Genomic DNA, 19,470 nt, shown 5'->3' on the forward strand with positions numbered 1-19,470 from the left:
CAGAGCTGTCAGGATGCACACATACAAATGTTTTAGAAAGACTTAAACTTAAAACAGACTCAAACTCTTTTTTTGTCTTAGCCATTAACATTTAGCCCATAGATCAGGTAGATACATGTTTGGATATCTTCAACCTAAAACAAAGTACATCCCCAAATGTGACACCTTTTTTCGACCACCACTGGAAGGTAGACGCCCTGACACCTCCCTGCTCAGAAGGTAAGAGACATTAACATAGAGCCTATAAAGACCATGGTGAGGTGTCGACAGACCCAGAATGTCAGGAAGGAGACAGATGACCAAGATGAAAGAATTATTTTAGACATGTTTTAAAACATGTTTGATAATTCCAGTCAGGGTAACACATTGCAAACCAAATACACAACAACACAGTTCACAGGCAGAAGGGCTAAGCAAGCAAGTCTGGGAACAACTTCATTCACAGATAGACAATTTGCTGCATGGATCTCATGTAAGTTCTCTTAGAACTTTCTTTATTAACTCTTGTTTGATTTCTTAAACTCTTCTGTTGTTTTCTTCATTTGCCTTCGTAAGTACAAAATATACTGCAACACAGAGGGGCTTCAAAGAACATGCCCGGGCATAACACTTTTTTCAAAAGCATGGATGGATTAGAGAGTTGCTGACTTGGATAATCGTTTGCCATTTTAATCTATTGAGGAGCCATTGATGGCTATAGGGACGACTGTTTGGAAGAGCCTTTCATCCCAAAACAAAAGAACGCAACATCTCTCATCTCATTCATTTCTTGTTCTTATTCAAAGGTGTGAAACAACTAGAGTGCTTGACGGACCAACACATCCAAGATCGCTGTAACACTTCAAAACACACGGTAAAACAAAATGGCTGAAACACATCCTGATCACAAAATGGACGCTGCCATAAACAGGTGTCGTCAGCAAACAGGAACAGGAGGTCGGTGGTGACAGATCAACACATGGGTGTCATAAATATCAGTAAACAGAACATCACAGGTGTCATAAATCAATGTTTGACCACTAGTCCCTCATATTTTATTCTCACTCCCATACCTCATAAACCAAAGTGAACTTGTTGTTGACAGTCAGCTTAATGAAGCAGAATTTGTATACTTTCTGAGGATTTTTCCTGTAATACCACAAGACATTCTGAAAATGAGGATAGCTGCAAAAGTTGGTGTGTTAGTTACTGGTATCATAGTTTACAGTCTCATGCACATGTCATTAATCAGGTCGGAAGATCCGGAGGTTCTTTGGAGACTGAAGAGAATAGAAGATCAAGTTTATAAAATGGGTGAGTTTGTGCTTGTTACAAACATTTTCAGAAAAAATAAATAAATAAAAATCATTATCCTGTAGCATTATCTCAATATACTTCCAGCTTCAGCCATAGAAATCAAACAAAAAGTCAGAGAGGCTGTTGTGGAACAGAAAATGACAAAGAAAACTAAGGTTAAGAAGTTGTATCCAAAATCGTATCTCTTTAAATCATGGGGAGCTGAACTCACAGAAGAGGAACAGATGGAAGCAGAAAGGCAGTATCAGGAGTTTGGATACAATGTGTTCCTCAGTAACAGATTACCATTGAACAGAACAATCCCTGATACTCGAGACATCAGGTAACTGCTTTACTTTTTCTAATTTATTTTTGTATTCTTTCTATTTTAATATGTGCCCTTAGAGGGCAAAGCTGAGTTTTTACAAACATTTGAATTTAATTCATTCCAAATAAATCTGTTTAGTTGGGTCAGCACAATGGACCCTTCGCACATTTCTGGGTTTCTTGTAGTAGAAGTCGTCACTGTTGAATAGGAGTGTACCACAAATATATTTTTTGCATTCCCATTTGCTCAAAACTCCACGATAGTGTTTTCACAACTTTCATCCAAAGGAAAAAAAAGAGAGAGACTGATATCGGCAGGCGGAAGAGAGAACAATGTCAAATTTACCGTCCCTCCCATAGACGCAGCGTTAGAAACACCCTTGCATTAGCGTTAACTAGTTTTTTTGTAACTTGATGAAAAGGTGATATAATACAGTGTTATAAATGTACATACATATTTTTTTAAAAAATCAAAACATGAAAAAAATTCAAGTATTTATGATTATGATGACCGTTAAAACGCATTATCACAGTCTTGTGAAAAGGGTCCATTTAGTTAGTTTAGGTCGAATAAATGTAATCCAGAATGTTCGATTTAACTAAATATTGACTACTGACAAAATAAAAACCTGCTCTGGAGCATATTCCAGGATTGGTTTACCTCAGGTACATTAGTGTTTTCAGGACATAATCTTCTGACAAACAACATCACCGAATGTAATGGCACCAATTAAACAAATATATGAGGTTACAAAATTACATTGTTAAGAATCGTTGCAATGAGGCAATTTACATAACAACACCAAATATAATTGTTTAGTGTGGGACACCCCTCCCTTTTACAAGATTCACTACCCAAAAATATCTGTAAGTTTGCACTGTAAGTTTGTTTCTTCTACACATTGTTTTTGTTTTGTTTTTTACAGTGAAGACATGATTTTTGGATGCTTTTGGAAACTCCTGCTATTGCTAAAATAGCAATAAAATCAGAGAAGCAAAGCCTTTGCCTCCAAGGCATGATCCATAAAATTATCTAAATCTAAATAAATCTAAATATAAAAACTAAACTATATTGTCTTTGTAGGTACACCTTTGCAGGTGCAGATTTTTTGTCTGACACAAAACAGTTGTGTCAGTATGGCACAGAGAAAGGGAAAAGACAAAAATCTCCAAGTCATATATAGCAATACCAGTAAATTTTGTTCTTGTGGGGACATTTTTTTAGGCCCCCTTGAGGGAACAAGCTTATACACTCTTAAAAATAAAGGTTCTTTATTGGCATCAACGGTTTTATGAAGAACCTTGAACATCCATGGAACCTTTCAAATGCAGAAAAGGTTCTTTATAGTCTAATAAGTTTCTTTAGATTTTTAAAATGTTCTTCAAATTGGTTCTTTTAGGAACTGTTCACTGAAAGGTTCTAAAAATGGTTCTTTTATGGCATCACTGCAAAAACACCCTTTTGGAACCTGTATTTTTAAGAGTGTTAATCATATACAATTAAGTGTTTCGAAAATCTAAAATACCACAAAGTTTTGTGTGAGGTTTAGGGGTAAGGTTAGGGTCAGTACATAACGTTTAAAACAGGGGTGCCCAAACTTGGTTCCGGAGGGCTGGTGTCCTGCAGAGTTGGCATTATTTTAAGAATTCAATTTGACAATGAACACATTGCGACCATGCTTGGGATAGTCCTGATCGCAACACACAGTTATATAGTATAGTTCAAAACAATACAAATAAAGAAACACATTCAGACATTCAGAAAAACAAAGAGATAGAGGAGCGCGGGGCACATTTCTCAGTTTGTGTAAATCCACGTGGGGTCCAAGGTATAATTTTTTTTTATCCTTGTTAATTTCACACTTGTCTAGTACAAATATGTCGCTTTTTTTCATAATTACAGTGTACACGTTTTTCGTTATTTATCTCAGGATAAGGAAAAGGAAGTGAAATGTGACAACATGCCCTGTAGGTGGGGTACATTGCAACATGTGAGGGGCATAATGTAACATAACCATATGACAGCTTAAAATGTTATCTGATTGAATGAAAAAAATATACACAACAAACTAAACTTACTAGCCCAACTAATTTTTTTACCCCAAATTTGAAGGCATTTATGGATGTAATCTCTCTAATCTCAGATGGAAGGCTATTCCAAAGCCTTGGACCGGCAACAACAAAGGCCTGGTCTCCTGTCAGCTTTAAATGAGTCCGTGGGACAGTGAGAAACAACTTATTTGATGATCTTCAAGACCTTGATGATTGAAGTAATAAGCTCAGACACATAAGCAGGGGCCATTCCATGTACTGCTTTACAACAGAACCTTATATTTTATCCTGAAGCCCACTGGTAGCCATCTGAGAGAGGCCAAGATAGAAGAGATGTGTTGACTTTTCTTAGCACTCACAAGCAGCCTAGCAGCTGCATTCTGGACTAATTGAAGACGTGAAATAATGGTCTGACAGGACCCCACATACAACACATTACAATAGTCCAGTTGGGACAATTTAAAAGCATTAATAACTTTCTCTAAATCTTTCATGGACAAAATGGGTTTTAATCGAGCAAGAGACCTAATTTGGAAAAAACAAGTCTTAACCACAGCATTAACCTGCTTGTCAAATTTCAAGTCTGGATCAAACACAACTCCTAAACTCCTTATTTAGTCATGACAGTAGGCTGACCAAGGAGCTAAATAAGTGGCAATGTCAGAGCATCTTCTGGAGGGACCAAAAATCATAATATCTGTTTTACTTTGGTTTAACTGAACCAAATTATGAGCCATCCAGCTCTTTACTTCTTCCAAACATGCCAAGAGTAACTCTGAGACCCAGTTCTCTCCAGATTTCAAAGGGAGATAAATTTGTGTGTCATCAGCATACAAATGATAAGGCATGCCATATTTCTTAAAAATCGAGCCCAAAGGCAACATGTACAAGGAGAACAATACAGGGCCAATAACAGAGCCCTGAGGAACCCCAGAGGTAACAGAAGCTGTAGATGAAACAAAATCACCATACTTCACCAAAAATACTCCATTCGTAAGATAAGACTTGAACCACTTAAAAACCGTGCCATGAATTCCAACGAATTGAGACAGACGATTTAGCAGAATCCCCTGATCTACTGTGTCAAAAGCTGCACTCAAGTCTAATAAAATCAGAGCTGCAGAATTACCTGAATCTCTGGTTATACGAAGATCATTTACAACTCTTAAAAGTGCAGACTCTGTACTGTGACCCATCCTAAAACCTGACTGAAACTTGTCTAAGACCTCATTCTTCTCTCAAAAAGATATTAACTGTGAATAAACTATTTTTTCTAGAATCTTTGAGATGCATGGTAATTTTGAAATAGGCAGATAATTCAAATCTAATGGATCTAAGTTAGGCTTTTTAAGAAGCGGCTAGAAATCCTAGGCTGTTAAAAGTACAGAGTCTTTCAGTTCCATACCAATAAAACAGTTCTTAAGAAATCCAGCGTGTCGAAAGTTCAATATAAAAGTGTCTACCGGTGTATATACAGTTCAACAAGTGATAATCCAAAATGAGGGTGATGCTGGAATGGTAAGTCCTTAAAAAACTCCTCAGTCCAACATGTAGTTTGGTCAGTGACCCTGATTGTTTGACATGCTGCCTCCTTTATAGGTTAATTCCTGTTTCGTGTCATGTGATGAGTCACATGACAGGCAGACCCAGAGTGTCTTAAAGACATACACACATTAAAATGTTTAAGAGGAATAAAATTGGCTATGACAACATGAAAACCTATTAAAACTCAAATATACATAAAATCATTAAAATACATTGAGCAGATTAAAACATGTGTCCTGTGTGACAGTGTCACAACGTTATTCCATATCTCCTTAAGAAGTCGTAAGTGAACCACATCAAACCCACCAGAGGTCAGTTTTAAACGAATAATAATGTCCTTTACTTGTGCCAATGATACATACTACTCAAAATGGTCAAAACAGCTGACACATGTCGACGTCACCACAGGCTCAACAGAAAGCACAGGAAAAGTAGATCTAATCATCTCAATTTTTTCCACAAAAAATGTACTAAACATTTCACTAGTTTCTAATAAAGGAGTCAAACCAAAACATTGATTGGGATTAAGAAGTCTATTAATAGTTGAAAAGAGAGCTGTAGGGACATTACATTTCTCTGCAATGACATTAGCAAAATAATTTTGCCTTGCAGTTCTCACAGCAGCCTGATAATCTGAAAACCGCTGCCTCAGAATTTGAAGAGGAACCTATAACCTATCCTTTCTCCACTTCCTTTCAGCCATCCTGCATTCCTGCCTAATCGCACGTGTATGATTATTAAGCCATGGTGCTGAATTAGACTTTCCGATTTCCGAACTTTAAATGGGGCAACCTCATCCAAATTATAATAATAGCAAACAGCATTAAACAACATCAACAACTCATCTGGACCAACAGCAGGAGAGGGAAACTCAATCAAGTTCACAAATGAGTTAGAATTATAGACATCAGAAAATTCTGCAGCCATGGACAGCATCATATGATGAGTACAAATCACACCAGACTGAGGTATAACTGGTTTACATGGCATAGAAACATTAAACATAACAGGCATATGATCAGACAACCTATAATTACAAACATCCATGTTGCTAATAGGAAGGCCCAAAAACAAGACGAAGTCCAAAATATGACCTCGTTCATGGGTTGGACTAGTAACAAACCGAATACAATTAAAAGAGTCTACTAAATGTAAAAACTCAAAAACCATAGGCTTTTCCGGGCAGCACACATGGACATTTAAGTCCCCAAGAATTAAAATATTATCACAAGTTATAGGCACAATATATGATAAAAACTCTGAAAACTGCTGTATAAAATCCTTATTGTATTTTGGTGGTCTATATCAGAACATACAACACAGCTTCCCAGCCATCATACATCATTACTTGTGCCTCAAAACTCTGAAAATTCACAGTTGAGAGTAGACGTCATTTAAATTTATTTCTAAAAATGCAAGCAAGTCCACCACCCCGCTAAAAAAGGAAAAATCATGTGGAGGAAGTTCGATCAGGGGACTCATCTTGCCAACATTAAGCCAGGTTTCAGAAATAAAGAGAAAATCCAAGTCATGTTTTCTAATAAAAGTCACTTAAAATAAAAATCTTGCCATTTTTACTGTACCAGACTCCAACGGGTGTGGAGACGCTCCATCCAAAACAGCAGCCGCATAGTTTAATAATAGCGGATTGTAACGCAGTGTTAAAGTTCCCCATCAGCGCGACTGGAATTTAAAACTGGTTAGTGTCTTCTGCTGGTTTGGCAAGTGTTAATAAGCTATCTAAACTGATACACAACAGAGATGAAAAATGTACTTCAGCCAGAAATGTACTTTTACTATGGTAAAATAACTGAATACAGTAATAAAATTAATGCCTCGATTTCAGTATTCATAAGGATTCATTTTTAAGTTATGTAAGTAATTTATGTTTTAGGTGTCGTCAGTATGTCAGTATTGTACTTTAATATTGTATGTTTAGATGCTGTATGAGCCTAAAATGTGCTATTTGCCTGTTTTTCACCAATAAAGAGTGGTTGTATTATGTCAGTGACCTTTCCAGTTAAATGGTGTCAGAATTATATAAAAAAGTGGGTTCATTTGTCTTTGTATGTTGTATGGTTCAGGAGAAATCTGTGTTTTTTAAATCTTGTGATGAGATAATTTCAAGATGGCCACCAAACGAACTTCATGGGACATTAGTTGACCTCGGCAACATCAAAAATCCTTAACTAGACACCATTAGGGTCCCAAAAAACAGGTTATAAAAAAATTATTTTTTCCTGCTGGACTATTAGGGTAAGGAGACAGTAAAAACAGTTCTGTCATGATAACTCTCTGAGGGATTGGCATGGTAATGTATATGACAGTGTTAATGTGTTTGGTATTGGCGGAATAAATCTGCTATGCTGCTGTACGGAGACTTGCTACTGCCAAAACAACATGCTGCTGTGAGCATGTAAGAAATACTGCTGCTGCACATATAACATATATGAAAATACCCGCATATATAACATACATGAAATCACCACATGTTGAGGTTTCTGAAGCATGCTGTAACTGCGAGCTCTTTAGTTACCAATGCAGGAGAAAACGAATCAGCTGTGTCATGTGATAATGATCTCATTATGTTAGATTGAGTTTGACCTATCAGACTGCGCCATCTAGAATTTCATGCCAGAACTTTGTATTAGTTTGTAAGGCAGAAAAAAAAAAAACGTTATGTCAATGGAATGTCCCCAAAAACCAGTGTGTTTGTGTATGTGTGCAGGTGTGCTGCGAAGATTTACCCTAAGGACCTGCCAACAATTAGTGTGGTTTTGATTTATTTGAATGAGGCTCTGTCAGTAATTAAAAGGGCAATCTGCAGCATCATTAACAAAACTCCTGCTCATCTGCTAAAGGAGATCATCCTGGTAGACGACTTAAGCTCAAATGGTTAGTTTTACCCTAAATATTTGTGATATTTTTTTTATTTGAAAAGTAATGTTTTTAATTTTAATTATCCATTAAACATAAATCTGAGGTTTATAAAGAAAAGTAAACTTAATTAAGAACATAGAAAGATTCCTAACAAAACAGAAACACTATAAAAAATGTGTATCATTTTTAATTTCTTGACAGAGGATCTGCAATCGCCTCTAGATGAATACATTGATCTAATTAGCAAAGACAAACCTGGCTTAATCAAGAAAGTAAGACACAAACGGCAGATGGGCCTTGCCAAGGCAAGAGTCTCAGGGTGGGAAGCGGCAACAGGTCAGGTGGTAGCCATTTTGGATGCGCACATTGAAGTTCATAAGCAATGGTAAATACTACCACAGTCTGAGTACGATAATAGGAGGGACTTAATATCTTTTCTAACTATACATTTGACTGCTGTTTTGTTCTAGGGCAGAGCCACTACTTGCACGAATCAAAGCTGACAGGACAGTAGTGCTGTCACCAGTGTTTGACAAAGTGTTGTTTGACACACTGGAGGCTACTGAGTATATTCCTGCTGCTCATGCATTCGACTGGAACCTTTGGTGCATGTATGAGTCCTTCAGCCCAGAATGGCACCAAATGAATGACCCATCAGAACCAGGGAAGTAAGTGGAGAAACCTTTTTAACTGTTTTGAAACAAACTTTCAGCCATTTATTGTAAACGCCCCCAGAATATAACACAAGCAGTAACTAAACATTTCTGCTTAGTGGATCCAAATGCAGTACTTTAACAGATAAACAAGAATCCAAGAACATGGAGCAAAAGTGAATAAGGTGGATAACGGGGAGGGATGGAGGGCCAGGCCCATGAGGTGGGCCAGGAAGCCAAGGCAGAGCCGGCAGTTCACAACGCCAACATGGAAAAGGCATATTGCGGCATCGTGTCGCGTGTAGTTAGGACACGGTGTAAATCAGTATTTTTTTAAAATTCATGAACAATGTAAAATTTATAAAAACAGTTGCTGTTGAGATCTGTTGAGATGAATCTGTTGAGATGAACTCACTCATAATAACAGTCATGTGTCACCGTGGGGAACAGAACTAACTGCTGTATAATGAAGAACATGTCAACTATTGCCATACTTAATTTGATAAATTAAGTTTGCAGCTTATGATTTGATTTAAGTAGCACATATCCATGTTCTTTTTCCACATTGTTAGGAGTCCCTCAGTCATGGGAATCTTTGTTGCTGATCGTCAGTTCCTGGGAGAAATTGGAGTTTTGGATGAAGGAATGACAGTTTATGGGGGTGAAAATGTTGAACTAGGAATACGTGTAGGTTTCACATTTTGCATATAATACATACAAAAACTTGATCAATAAAATTTTGTCAATACCTGATATTGATTTAATAAATAAGGTCTGGCTCTGCGGTGGGAGTATTGAAGTGGTGCCCTGTTCAAAGATCGCACACATTGAAAGAGCACATAAGCCATATTCACCAGATCTCAGCAAACCCATGATCCGAAACGCCCTGAGAGTGGCTGAAATCTGGATGGATGAATATAAATCAAATGTGAATATTGCCTGGAATCTCCCTCTAAAGGTAAGAGTAATACTAAACGTTATTTTATGGTTCTTTCAAGGTAAGTTGAGTATTAACTTGTTTAATAATTTCATTGATTCTCATTATCAGCCTGGACCTGGTTGATAAAAAAAAAAAGTTTATTTTTCTCTAGGATCATGGGATTGATATTGGTGATGTGACTGAAAGAAAACAGTTACGAGAGAAACTCAAATGTAAGCCTTTCAAATGGTACCTGGAAAATGTATATCCTCTCCTAGACAGCTGGGGAGGCATAGTTGGTTATGGTGCGGTAAGAAACACAGATGCTCGAAGTCTTCTGACATACAAAACCCCACTCCAAAGAAAACATTATTTGTTTACTAGATAGCTGGTCCATCTTAACTAGTTATCTCTGAACTGCTGCTGTTTAATTCTCATGACAGCTGAGGAATGACCTTAAAGACAAATTCTGCATTGATCAAGGACCTGTTCCTGGAAGTGTACCTATTCTGTACACGTGTCATTACTATAAACCTCAGGTACTGTATGTGAGTGTAAACCTTTGCTTTGGGTAACTACGTCCAAGACACTCTTCATTTGACTGTGTCTTACAGCATTGTTACTACAACCGTAATGGAGAGATCTACATTGGAGGCATCAAATCTCACACGTATAACTCTAACCGTTGTCTAATGGATCCTGGTAGTGGAAATACACCAGTGTTACATGACTGCAAAAATGCCAAGGAGAAAGGATTGAGTATATACTGGGACTTTTCTCAGGTAGGGTCCCTCCTGTGTATTTTATTTTCATGAAATGTTTCACACCACTCTCTTAGTGTAGTTATTCTGTATTGTCATATATATGATTACAATTATAATTTGAGCATTGAGATCATCTGTGAAAATTAATTTCCATTTAACTGTTGAATTTTTAGGGAAATGCAATAAGAAACAGAAAGACAAACCGATGTCTTGAGATCAGCCAAGGAGGGGATTCCGACTATCATCTCATTTTGCAAACTTGTACAGGACAAAACTGGACAATACAACATGTCATCAAAAGCCTTTAAAAGGAAGTAAACATTGTAAAAAAAAGTAAATGTAGAGGAAAAACAAACAACAAAACAACTTAAGAAAATGCATGTGCGTATAACAGTACGTGAATGGATATACATGGATACATTTGATTGTGTCTTTGTTTTAAAGTGGTCATGAAATAGAGAATCAAAATGTTCTTGATATTTACACATCTAAGAGGTTACTCTACAGAAAAAACATACTGCAAGTTTCAAAACTCCAAACTTACTCCCCAGCTGATAATATGAATTTACATTATAATTAACATCACAATTTCCCTCGACATGCCCCTTAAAGGGATAGTACACCCAAAAATGAAAATTACACCAAGATTTACTCACCCTCAAGCCATGCTAGGTGTATGACTTTCTTCTTTCAGACAAATACAATTGGAGTTATATTTAAAAAATATCCTGGCTCTTCCAGGCTTTATAATGGGGGTTGAGATTTTGAAGCCCTAAAAACTGCATTGATGCATCTTAAAAGTTCTCCACATGGTTCTGGGGGTTATTAAAGACCTTCTGAAGTTAATCAATGCATTTGTGTTAGACAAGTATTTCTATTTAAAACTTAATAAACCGCAATTTCTAGCTTCCACTAACTGCCGTATACTCGTTCTTGAGAGAGTGGCTTTCCAGCAGATGACGTAGGATGTAGGTGTAGCGTAAGCTTTGTTTAAGTTTCGTTTACAACAATGGAAAACCAGTCTCCTCTTGGCTTATATGAAAATCCTTAGACATTTTTCTTCACAAATCCTTGTTTGCACTTCCAATTCATGACCATTTGTTTTGCTCTCTCTTCTGTGTTTCCATGTTCATCACCACGTTCGCCTACGTCATCGGCTCCAACGCCACTCTTTCATAAACGCGTGTACGACAGTTAACAAAAGCTACAGATTTTAAAGTTTTAAACATTGATATTTTCGTACACAAACGCATAGATTCACCTGTGTGTTGTTTTATTTTCTCTCTTACATACTCATTCATTCATTCATTTATAATCATTTAATCATCTAATTTAATCATATAATCATTTATAATAACCATTTACATACTCATTTTGTTGATTCAATCATTGATCAGTCATTTTATATTTCATATAATTTTTCCATAGTTTGATCTTACAGATTCAAGGGATTGTCTTCAAGAGTTAAGAGATAAGAGAATGTCTTCATTTCAAGGTTTTTAATGTAACAGGACAATGCTGCAAAGCAGTCATTTTTCTTTGGTTTGGTATAATAACACTTTTTGGAGCTGTGCTGTCAGACAAAGTCTGAGCAATGTACCAAATTTATTTAATAAACTCTGCTCTCCTTTTTTTGATCATCCTTACTTTGTCTCCTGCTTTCTGCTCATCCCCATCTACCTCCTGGCCTGAAACATTTTTGGTGTTGTTGTTGCGATCTTGATCATTAATAATCTGTGAAAATTTCTAGGTTTATGTTGTACTTTTTATGGACATGCAATAAGAAACTAAGACAAACCTATGTTTTGAGATCGGCCAAAAAAAAATAAATCATACTATTAATCACAAAAATAAACAATATGTCATTAAAGAAAAAAGGAAATTAAAGAAATTAAAATCACAGAAATTAAAATATTACCCAAAAAAGTAAACATCGATTTTTTTTGCCCATTTTGTTTCAATCGAAGTACAGAGGATCAGTACTAGGGGTGAACAGTACACGAACATGATGGATCGATACGAACCTCAGTTTTAACGGCACTGTTTGGTACTGTTCGGTTACAACTGTAACCCTCGTTCCCTGAAGAAGGGAACGGAGACGTTACGTCAATACTGATGTATTGGGGGATCTCCCTTGGGAGTCCAGTCACCTCCGATCTTTGAAGAAAAAGCCAATGAAATTTGGCAAGTGGAATTTGCATGCCATGCCACACCCCCGTACATACGGGTATATAAGATGGCAGGGTGCAACCACTCTTTCAGGTTTTTGCTGAGGAGCCGAGAATCACCCGGCATCCCAGTGTAGTTCAGGATTGTGGCAAGAGGGACGTAATGTCTCCGTTCCCTCCTTCAGGGAATGAGGGTTACAGTTGATTTTACCTTAAAACACGGGAGGAAACAGGCTCTACGCCGAGGTTGTAGAATCTCACGATGGTGTTAGGTGTCGCCCAGCCTGCAGCTCTACATATGTCTGCCAAAGAGGCGGCGTGCCCCAGAGCCCAGGAGGAAGCAACACTCCGCGTGGAGTGGGCTCGAACTCCTAGGGGGCACGGCTCACCCTGACACCGGTAAGCGAGGGTGATGGCGTCAACCACCCAATGGGCCAACCTCTGTTTGGAGACAGCATTACCTTTCTGCTGTCCACCAAAGCAGACAAAGAGCTGCTCAGAGTGTCTGAAGATCCGGGTGCGATCCACGTAGATGCGAAGTGCACAGACGGGACACGGCAATGCTAAGGCCGGGTCTGCCTCCTCTGGGGGCAGCGCTTGCAGGTTCACCACCTGGGCCGGGGTCTCAGGATAACGTGAGAATCAGCCGGACCAAACTCAATGCATGTAGGTCCCCCACCCTCTTAATGGAAGTGAGCACGATCAGGAGCGTAGTCTTAAGTGACAGATATTTAAACTCAACTGATTCTAGCGGCTCAAAGGAATCCCTCCGAAGGCCCGAAAGGACCACAGAGAGATCCCAAGAGAGGATGAGGTGCGGACGAGGTGGGTTTAACCTCCTCGCACCTCTCAGGAACCTTACAATCAGGTGATGCCCTCCCAGAGACAGACCATCAACCGCATCATGATAGGCAGTTGATGGCTGCCACATAGACCTTTAAAGTGGAGGGGGACAGCCTCCGCTCCAACTTTTCTTAAAGAAAGGAAAGCACCACTCCAATCGAACATCTCTGAGGGTCCTCTCAGCGAGAGGAGCACCAATCAATAAATAGACCCCACCTCAGAGCATAAGCCTGCCTTGTAGAGGGGGCCCTAGCCTGAGTGATAGTATCTATCACAGCCTGGGGAAGGCCAGAGAGGTCAGAGAGGTTCCAGAGATCAGGACGCGGGTGCCAGATTGTGCCCTTCCCCTGAGAAAGAAGGTCCTGTCGCGAGGAGCATGAGTTCCACGAACCTGCTCCCCATCCTCCCTGATCTTGCACAAGATCTGTGCAAAGAAGCTCACTGGGGGAAAGGCGTACTTGACTAATGGGAGGACTCTGGGGAAGCAAACAGGTCTACCTGGGCTTCTCCAAATCTTGAGCTCAAATCATGAGCTGGACTACCTGGGGATGGAGTCTCCGTTCTCCAGGTAGAGTGAGTTGTCGTGAGAGCGCGTCGGCTGCACGGTTCAACTCCCCTGGAATATGAATGGCGTGAAGCAACCTGAGCCACTTCTGACTCCATAGGAGGAGATGGCAGGCGAGCTGCGACATGCGACGAGAGCGTAGACCACCCTGGTGAATGATGTATGCCACCATTTCCATGTTGTCCGTATGGACCAGCACATGCCTCCCCGACAACGTCGAATGAAATCGATGAAGCGTGAGAAACACTGCCAGCAGTTTGAGGCAATTGATGTGCCACCGCAGCCGAGGTCCCGTCCAGGAGCCCGAAGCTGCTTGCCTGTTGCATACGGCACCCCAGCCCGTGGAAGAGGCATCCGTGTTGACAGTCACGTGCTTCGAGACCTGGCCTAAGGGCACCCCTGCCCGAAGGAACGCAGGGTCTGACTATGGGCTGAAGAGGCAGTGACATTCCGGGTTAATGCCGACCCGAAACGTGCCCCAGTGCTATGCACATCTCGGGATCCGGCCATGGAGCCAGTGCTGAAGCGGTCTCATATGAAGCAAGCCATATGCCCCAGGAGCCTCTGAAAACTCTTTAAAGGGACCGCTGTTCTGTGTCTGAACGGACTCAGACATCTGAGCACCGACTGTGCACGCTCCTCCGTGAGGCACGCCATCATGCTGACCGAATCCAGCTCCATACCGAGAAAAGAGATGCTCTGCATAGGGGAGATATTGCTCTTCTCCCAGTTGACCTCAAGCCCCGAATGACTGAGGTGCCGAAGCACCAGGTCCCTGTGCTCGCACAACAAATCCCGTGAGTGAAATCAGCCAGTCGTCGAGATGGTTGAGAATGCGGATGTCTTGCTCCCAAAGTGGGGCAAGGGCACCCTCCGCAAGTTTGGTAAAGATGCGGGGAGACAGGGCTAGTCCAAAGGGGAGGACTTTTAACTGATACGCCCGACCCTTGAAAGTAAACCAAAGAAACGGTCTGTGTCAAGGCAGAATCGAGACATGAAAGTACGTGTCCTTCAGGTCGAGGCTGCAAACCAATTCTGGTACTGAATACATCAAATAATGCACTTCGGAGTTAACATTTTGAATGGCAGCCTATGAAGGAACCAATTAAAAACTCGTAGATCCAAGATGGGTTCTTCTTCGGTACGATGAAGTAGGAGCTGTAGAACCCCGTCTTCATCTCGGCTGGAGGGACAGGCTCAATTGCGTCCTTCACCAGAAGAACCGCAATCTCCGCAAGCAGGACAGAGGCATCTGTGTCCGAACGGACAGATGTGAACAAGATGCCTCTGAATCTGGGCGGGCGCCTCACGAGTTTAATCGCGTAGCCGAGTCGAATCGTCCGGATCAACCAACGTGACGGGTTAAGGAGCGATAACCACGCCTCCAACCTGCGTGCTAGTGGGATCAACGGAGCAGGTGAGAGTACCAACGGTGGGGCAGCCAGGGTGAAGAGTGTGACTCATCGTGGAAGGCATAGCGTCCCAGAAAAGAGTCGAGCTGCGAGGAGCAGCACTTACCTTCTGGTCCCGTGGAAGTGGTAAAAGGATATCCCGAGCTTGAGTCTGAGGAAGTGGAGCGTCGCTCAGGACTCGAGCCTGGGGAGAAAGACCCAGAGATAAAGAAAATCGCTCTTTTTGTGAATGGGTGGGTACCGCTAACTCGAGGGTGGGGGCGCAGATGTTGGAGTCCCCCGCAGAGCAATCTCTTCCATCTCCGGGTCACCCGTCTCAGGGTCGCTTTGCAGACCTGCGGGTGTTCTTCGGTGTCGATGCCTCAGAAGCGGGCTGCGCCCCTCTTCCCACGGCCAGCTCGACACCCCTGCTGGGGAGCCGGTTGCGACTCCTTAGGTGGTGGCGGGGGCAGAGCAGGTGTAGAAGCCGCAGGGGGGCGCCCTCTGCAATGAGTAGACGAAGGCGTGGCCGCCGGCGGTTTGTTGGATTCACAACGGGGGCAAGATGTGTTCAATAGCCTCCGTCTGCTTTTGTACTGCCGAGAGCTGCTGGGCAAAGTCCTCGACACTGTCGCCGAAGAGGCTGGCCTGGGAGACGAGCGCGTCAAGAAAGCGTACATTGTTGATGTCGGCCATCTGCGCCAGGTTCAGCCAGAGATGGTGCTGCTGGACTACCATAGTAGCCATCACCTGACCGAGGGACCGCGCCGTGACGTTGGTCACCGTACGCAGCTCCTGCATCAACCCTCTGTCAGGCCTACCATCGTGCAGCTGTTTCAACGCGTGGGCCTGGTGGACCTGCAAAATGGCCATGCCATGCAGCGCAGAGGCAGCCTGGCCCGCAGCACTATAAGCCTTCGCGGCGAGAGCCGACAAAAGCTTACAAGCTTTGGATGGAAGCCATGGACGATTCCTCCAGGTGGCGGCATTTTGCGGGCATAAATGCACCGCAACTGCACGCTCCACCTGGGGGGGTGTCCGCGTACTCCCTGGCCTCCCCGTCGTCGAGGGTAGTGAGAAGGGAGGAGCCCGGACGTGTAGGGGTGCTATAGGGCACTTTCTACATCTTAGTGAGCTCCTCATGAATCTCCAGGAAGAAAGGAACTAAGGCCGGACGCAGCTGACTTGAGTCGCGTCGGGACCACAGAAACCAATCATCAAGCCGCGAGCCCTCGGGGGACGGTGCCTTGCGCACGACCAGCCTGATACTCTTGGCCGCCCGGAGAAGCATGGCCCCCAGTTCGGCATCGGTCTCCAACTGAGCAGCCACCGCTGAGGGGAGCTGCTCTGCGGATTCCTCTGCCTCATCTGGCGTAAGCCCCTCCTCTGATGCCGCGATAGATATCCGATCCTCCTCGGGAGCGCCGAAGGAGACGCTGGGTTCGCCGCGGGACAAACCAGCTCCCTCCCTCGGCAACTCGACGGGACCGTGGGACGAGTCGGACTTCCGAGGGGGCTGACCCGTCAGAGCGTTCCGAACTGTAACTGTTAGGTTACGCTTCTTCCTAACCAGATTAGCCGCGGAGCTCTTAGAGCTCGACAAACTAGCCCGGGGAGGAACGGAAGGGAGCCTTCTCGCGAACAAGAGGCGTAACCTTAACACGGCCATGGACATAGACTCGCAATAAGGGCATGAACCATCCATAAACGCCGTCTCATCGTGCTCACGGCCCAGGCATGTGAGACAGCGATCATGTCCGTCAGCAGGAGTCAGGAAACTACCGCATCCAGAAGTACACGGTCGGAAAGACATATCAAAAGATAAGGCTCTCGACGACCGTGTAAGCTGAGGAAAATTGCTCTTTTAGCTGGTTGCCCAGGGAAGAACCGCAGCACTCTCGGTGCACTCAGGGCAGTATTTTCACTGGTGAAGGCAAAAGAGAAGAGGCACGAAACTGGTCTTCTCCCGCAGCCGAAGAGCAAAACAGCAGAATCTTCTTTTTCTTTCTTCTTTTCAGCGTTCAGTAAGTGTAATAGGCTCTGAAGCAGAAATCTGAATGAGTGGTTGCATGCCGCCATCTTATATACCCGTATGTACGGGGGTGTGGCATGGCATGCAAATTTCACTTGCCAAATTTCATTAGCTTTTTCTTCAAAGATCGGAGGTGATTGGACACCCAAGGAATACGTCAGTACTGACGTAACGTCGTAGAAAACGACTGAAGGGGAACTTTTTTTATTATTATTATTAAACAGTGGTTTATTGAACAAACTGCTTTTTCTTTAAATAAATTTAATTAGAATTCAATTTTTCCTAGGGATAAAAATCTACCTCAGCTCAGCTTATGTACTGAACTACAATGAGCCCTTTCACATTACTACAACAGAGCCAAAACTTAACCCTTTAACTGTCATTCCCTCTGTGGGACGCTTAAGTTTACTTCACTATATTACAAATAAATCCTAATCTAATCATGACAAACTATACATCGTTAAAAAGATTTAAGACTCCTAAATAGATATTTTACCATATTTTTGTGTTATAAATCATGTAGGTAAAGTAATAGATTAATATATGTTAAGAGTGCAACTGAAAAAAATCTACATCATAACATGAGTTCCGACCTTTGTCACAAAAGACTTTCTTCGTCGCCTTTTTCCCTATCACGCTTTAGAAATCATAAGAAATTATATATCAGTTCAAAACTTAAAATCTCAAAATTCATCCTTTGAAAGGCATTTTAAAATCAGACATTGCATTACCATAGAAAATACACTTAAAATATTGTATGTAAAGTGTACATAATGCAGTTTTTAAATTAACTTCTAAATTATAAAAATTCTATTTTTTGTTGAAATATATACACAGACTGTCATAACTTGTTTCGATTTATTTAAACATACATTAAATAAATAATTAAGACATCACTAACAGGTAAAGTAAAATATAAAGAGAATAGTCTAATATTTCGCAAAATGCTCTTCTCTGGACTTCATTTCCCTAGCGAATTAAGGAGCTGTGTGGACACTGATGACTTTCTGAGGTAAATGAAATGCTACGTCAAATTTTGTTTACAAGCTGTTTTATTGACGTCTTTCCGCGGTTGAATCACTGGTTGAGTGATTAAATCATATATGTTAATTCATGTTTATTTTGCATTAGCAGTAGTAAAGAGAGATGATCAAGCTCACTCGCGCTCCGTGCCATTTAAACTGAGGCTTTTCTACAGCGATCTGTCTCACCACATCAAAGAGTGTCAAAATGGCATGTATTGTTTGAATTTCCTGAAATTTGAAAAATGAGACTTTGTTTCTTGTGCAGTGGTTAAACAGTGCTGTATTTGTACTATACAAAAACCAAAATAGGAATACGTGTACCCTTAAATATTTATCATCTCCTGAAATGGTTACATCTTTGACCTGTCCCTTTAGCAACCTATGACAGACTCATCCACTATTAATGTGTTACATTTACCCTAAGTTATTCTATTGGGTACGTATACCATAATTGTTATGGAGTTATTTACTACTGGAAATCCATTGACGTATTTTATGGCGTCTTCTGAATGACCCTTCAATAAAGTCGACTTCTTGACACCAGTGTTGGGGGTAACGTATTACAAGTAACGCAAGTTACGTAATATTATTACTTTTTCCAAGTAACTAGTAAAGTAACGCATTACTTTTTAATTGACAAGAAAATATCTGAGTTACTTTTTTCAAATAAGTAATGGCAGTTACTTTTAAAAGTAATGGCAGTTACTTTTAAAAGTTCTCCTGTCCCCATGTTGACAAATTGGGAGTAAGATGTTCGTTCTTTTTTTTTTTTATTGCTGAAGAGTTGACATTTTTTCTTCTTCAGTCTACTGTACAGAAATCATCTCAAAGCCTGAGGCTTTTGGTGTGAAAAGGCTTTTACATTTGCCAAATGTAGAACTTTTTATATTAAAAACAAACAAGCAAGCCCTGCCCAGTAACGCATTACTTTCCATAAACAGTAACTAAGTAACGTAATTAGTTACTTTTTTAGGGAGTAACTCAATATTGTAATGCATTACTTTTAAAAGTAACTTTCCCCAACACTGCTT

At 41.1% G+C, this 19,470-nt stretch overlaps 2 protein-coding genes across 4 annotated transcripts in view; one reads left to right on the forward strand and one right to left on the reverse strand.

Annotated features, from left to right (window-relative positions):
• LOC127156843 (uncharacterized) overlaps positions 1–19,470 on the reverse strand; it is a 47,809-nt gene that overhangs the window by 12,522 nt on the left and 15,817 nt on the right. The gene's annotated exons all lie outside the window — the stretch shown is intronic.
• On the forward strand, positions 1,155–10,808 carry LOC127156847 (probable polypeptide N-acetylgalactosaminyltransferase 8). Its single transcript, XM_051099949.1, has 11 exons — positions 1,155–1,293; positions 1,387–1,618; positions 7,928–8,094; positions 8,281–8,464; positions 8,550–8,747; positions 9,305–9,419; positions 9,505–9,690; positions 9,824–9,961; positions 10,095–10,190; positions 10,266–10,433; positions 10,589–10,808. The coding sequence occupies exons 1-11, from the start codon at positions 1,155–1,157 to the stop codon at positions 10,721–10,723; spliced, it is 1,758 nt and encodes a 585-aa protein (XP_050955906.1). The 3' UTR covers positions 10,724–10,808.

The sequence above is a fragment of the Labeo rohita genome, chromosome 25, assembly GCF_022985175.1.
Source record: "Labeo rohita strain BAU-BD-2019 chromosome 25, IGBB_LRoh.1.0, whole genome shotgun sequence".
Taxonomy (NCBI): Eukaryota; Metazoa; Chordata; class Actinopteri; order Cypriniformes; family Cyprinidae; genus Labeo; species Labeo rohita.

Bases quoted from the DNA above. Each gene is read 5' to 3' on its own strand.
- LOC127156847 (XM_051099949.1), top strand. From the start codon at position 1,155: ATGAGGATAGCTGCAAAAGTTGGTGTGTTAGTTACTGGTATCATAGTT. The intron at 1,619-7,927 runs GTAACTGCTTTA...GTATGTGTGCAG, and splicing joins CCTGATACTCGAGACATCAG to GTGTGCTGCGAAGATTTACC. The intron at 9,962-10,094 runs GTAAGAAACACA...TTCTCATGACAG, and splicing joins GCATAGTTGGTTATGGTGCG to CTGAGGAATGACCTTAAAGA.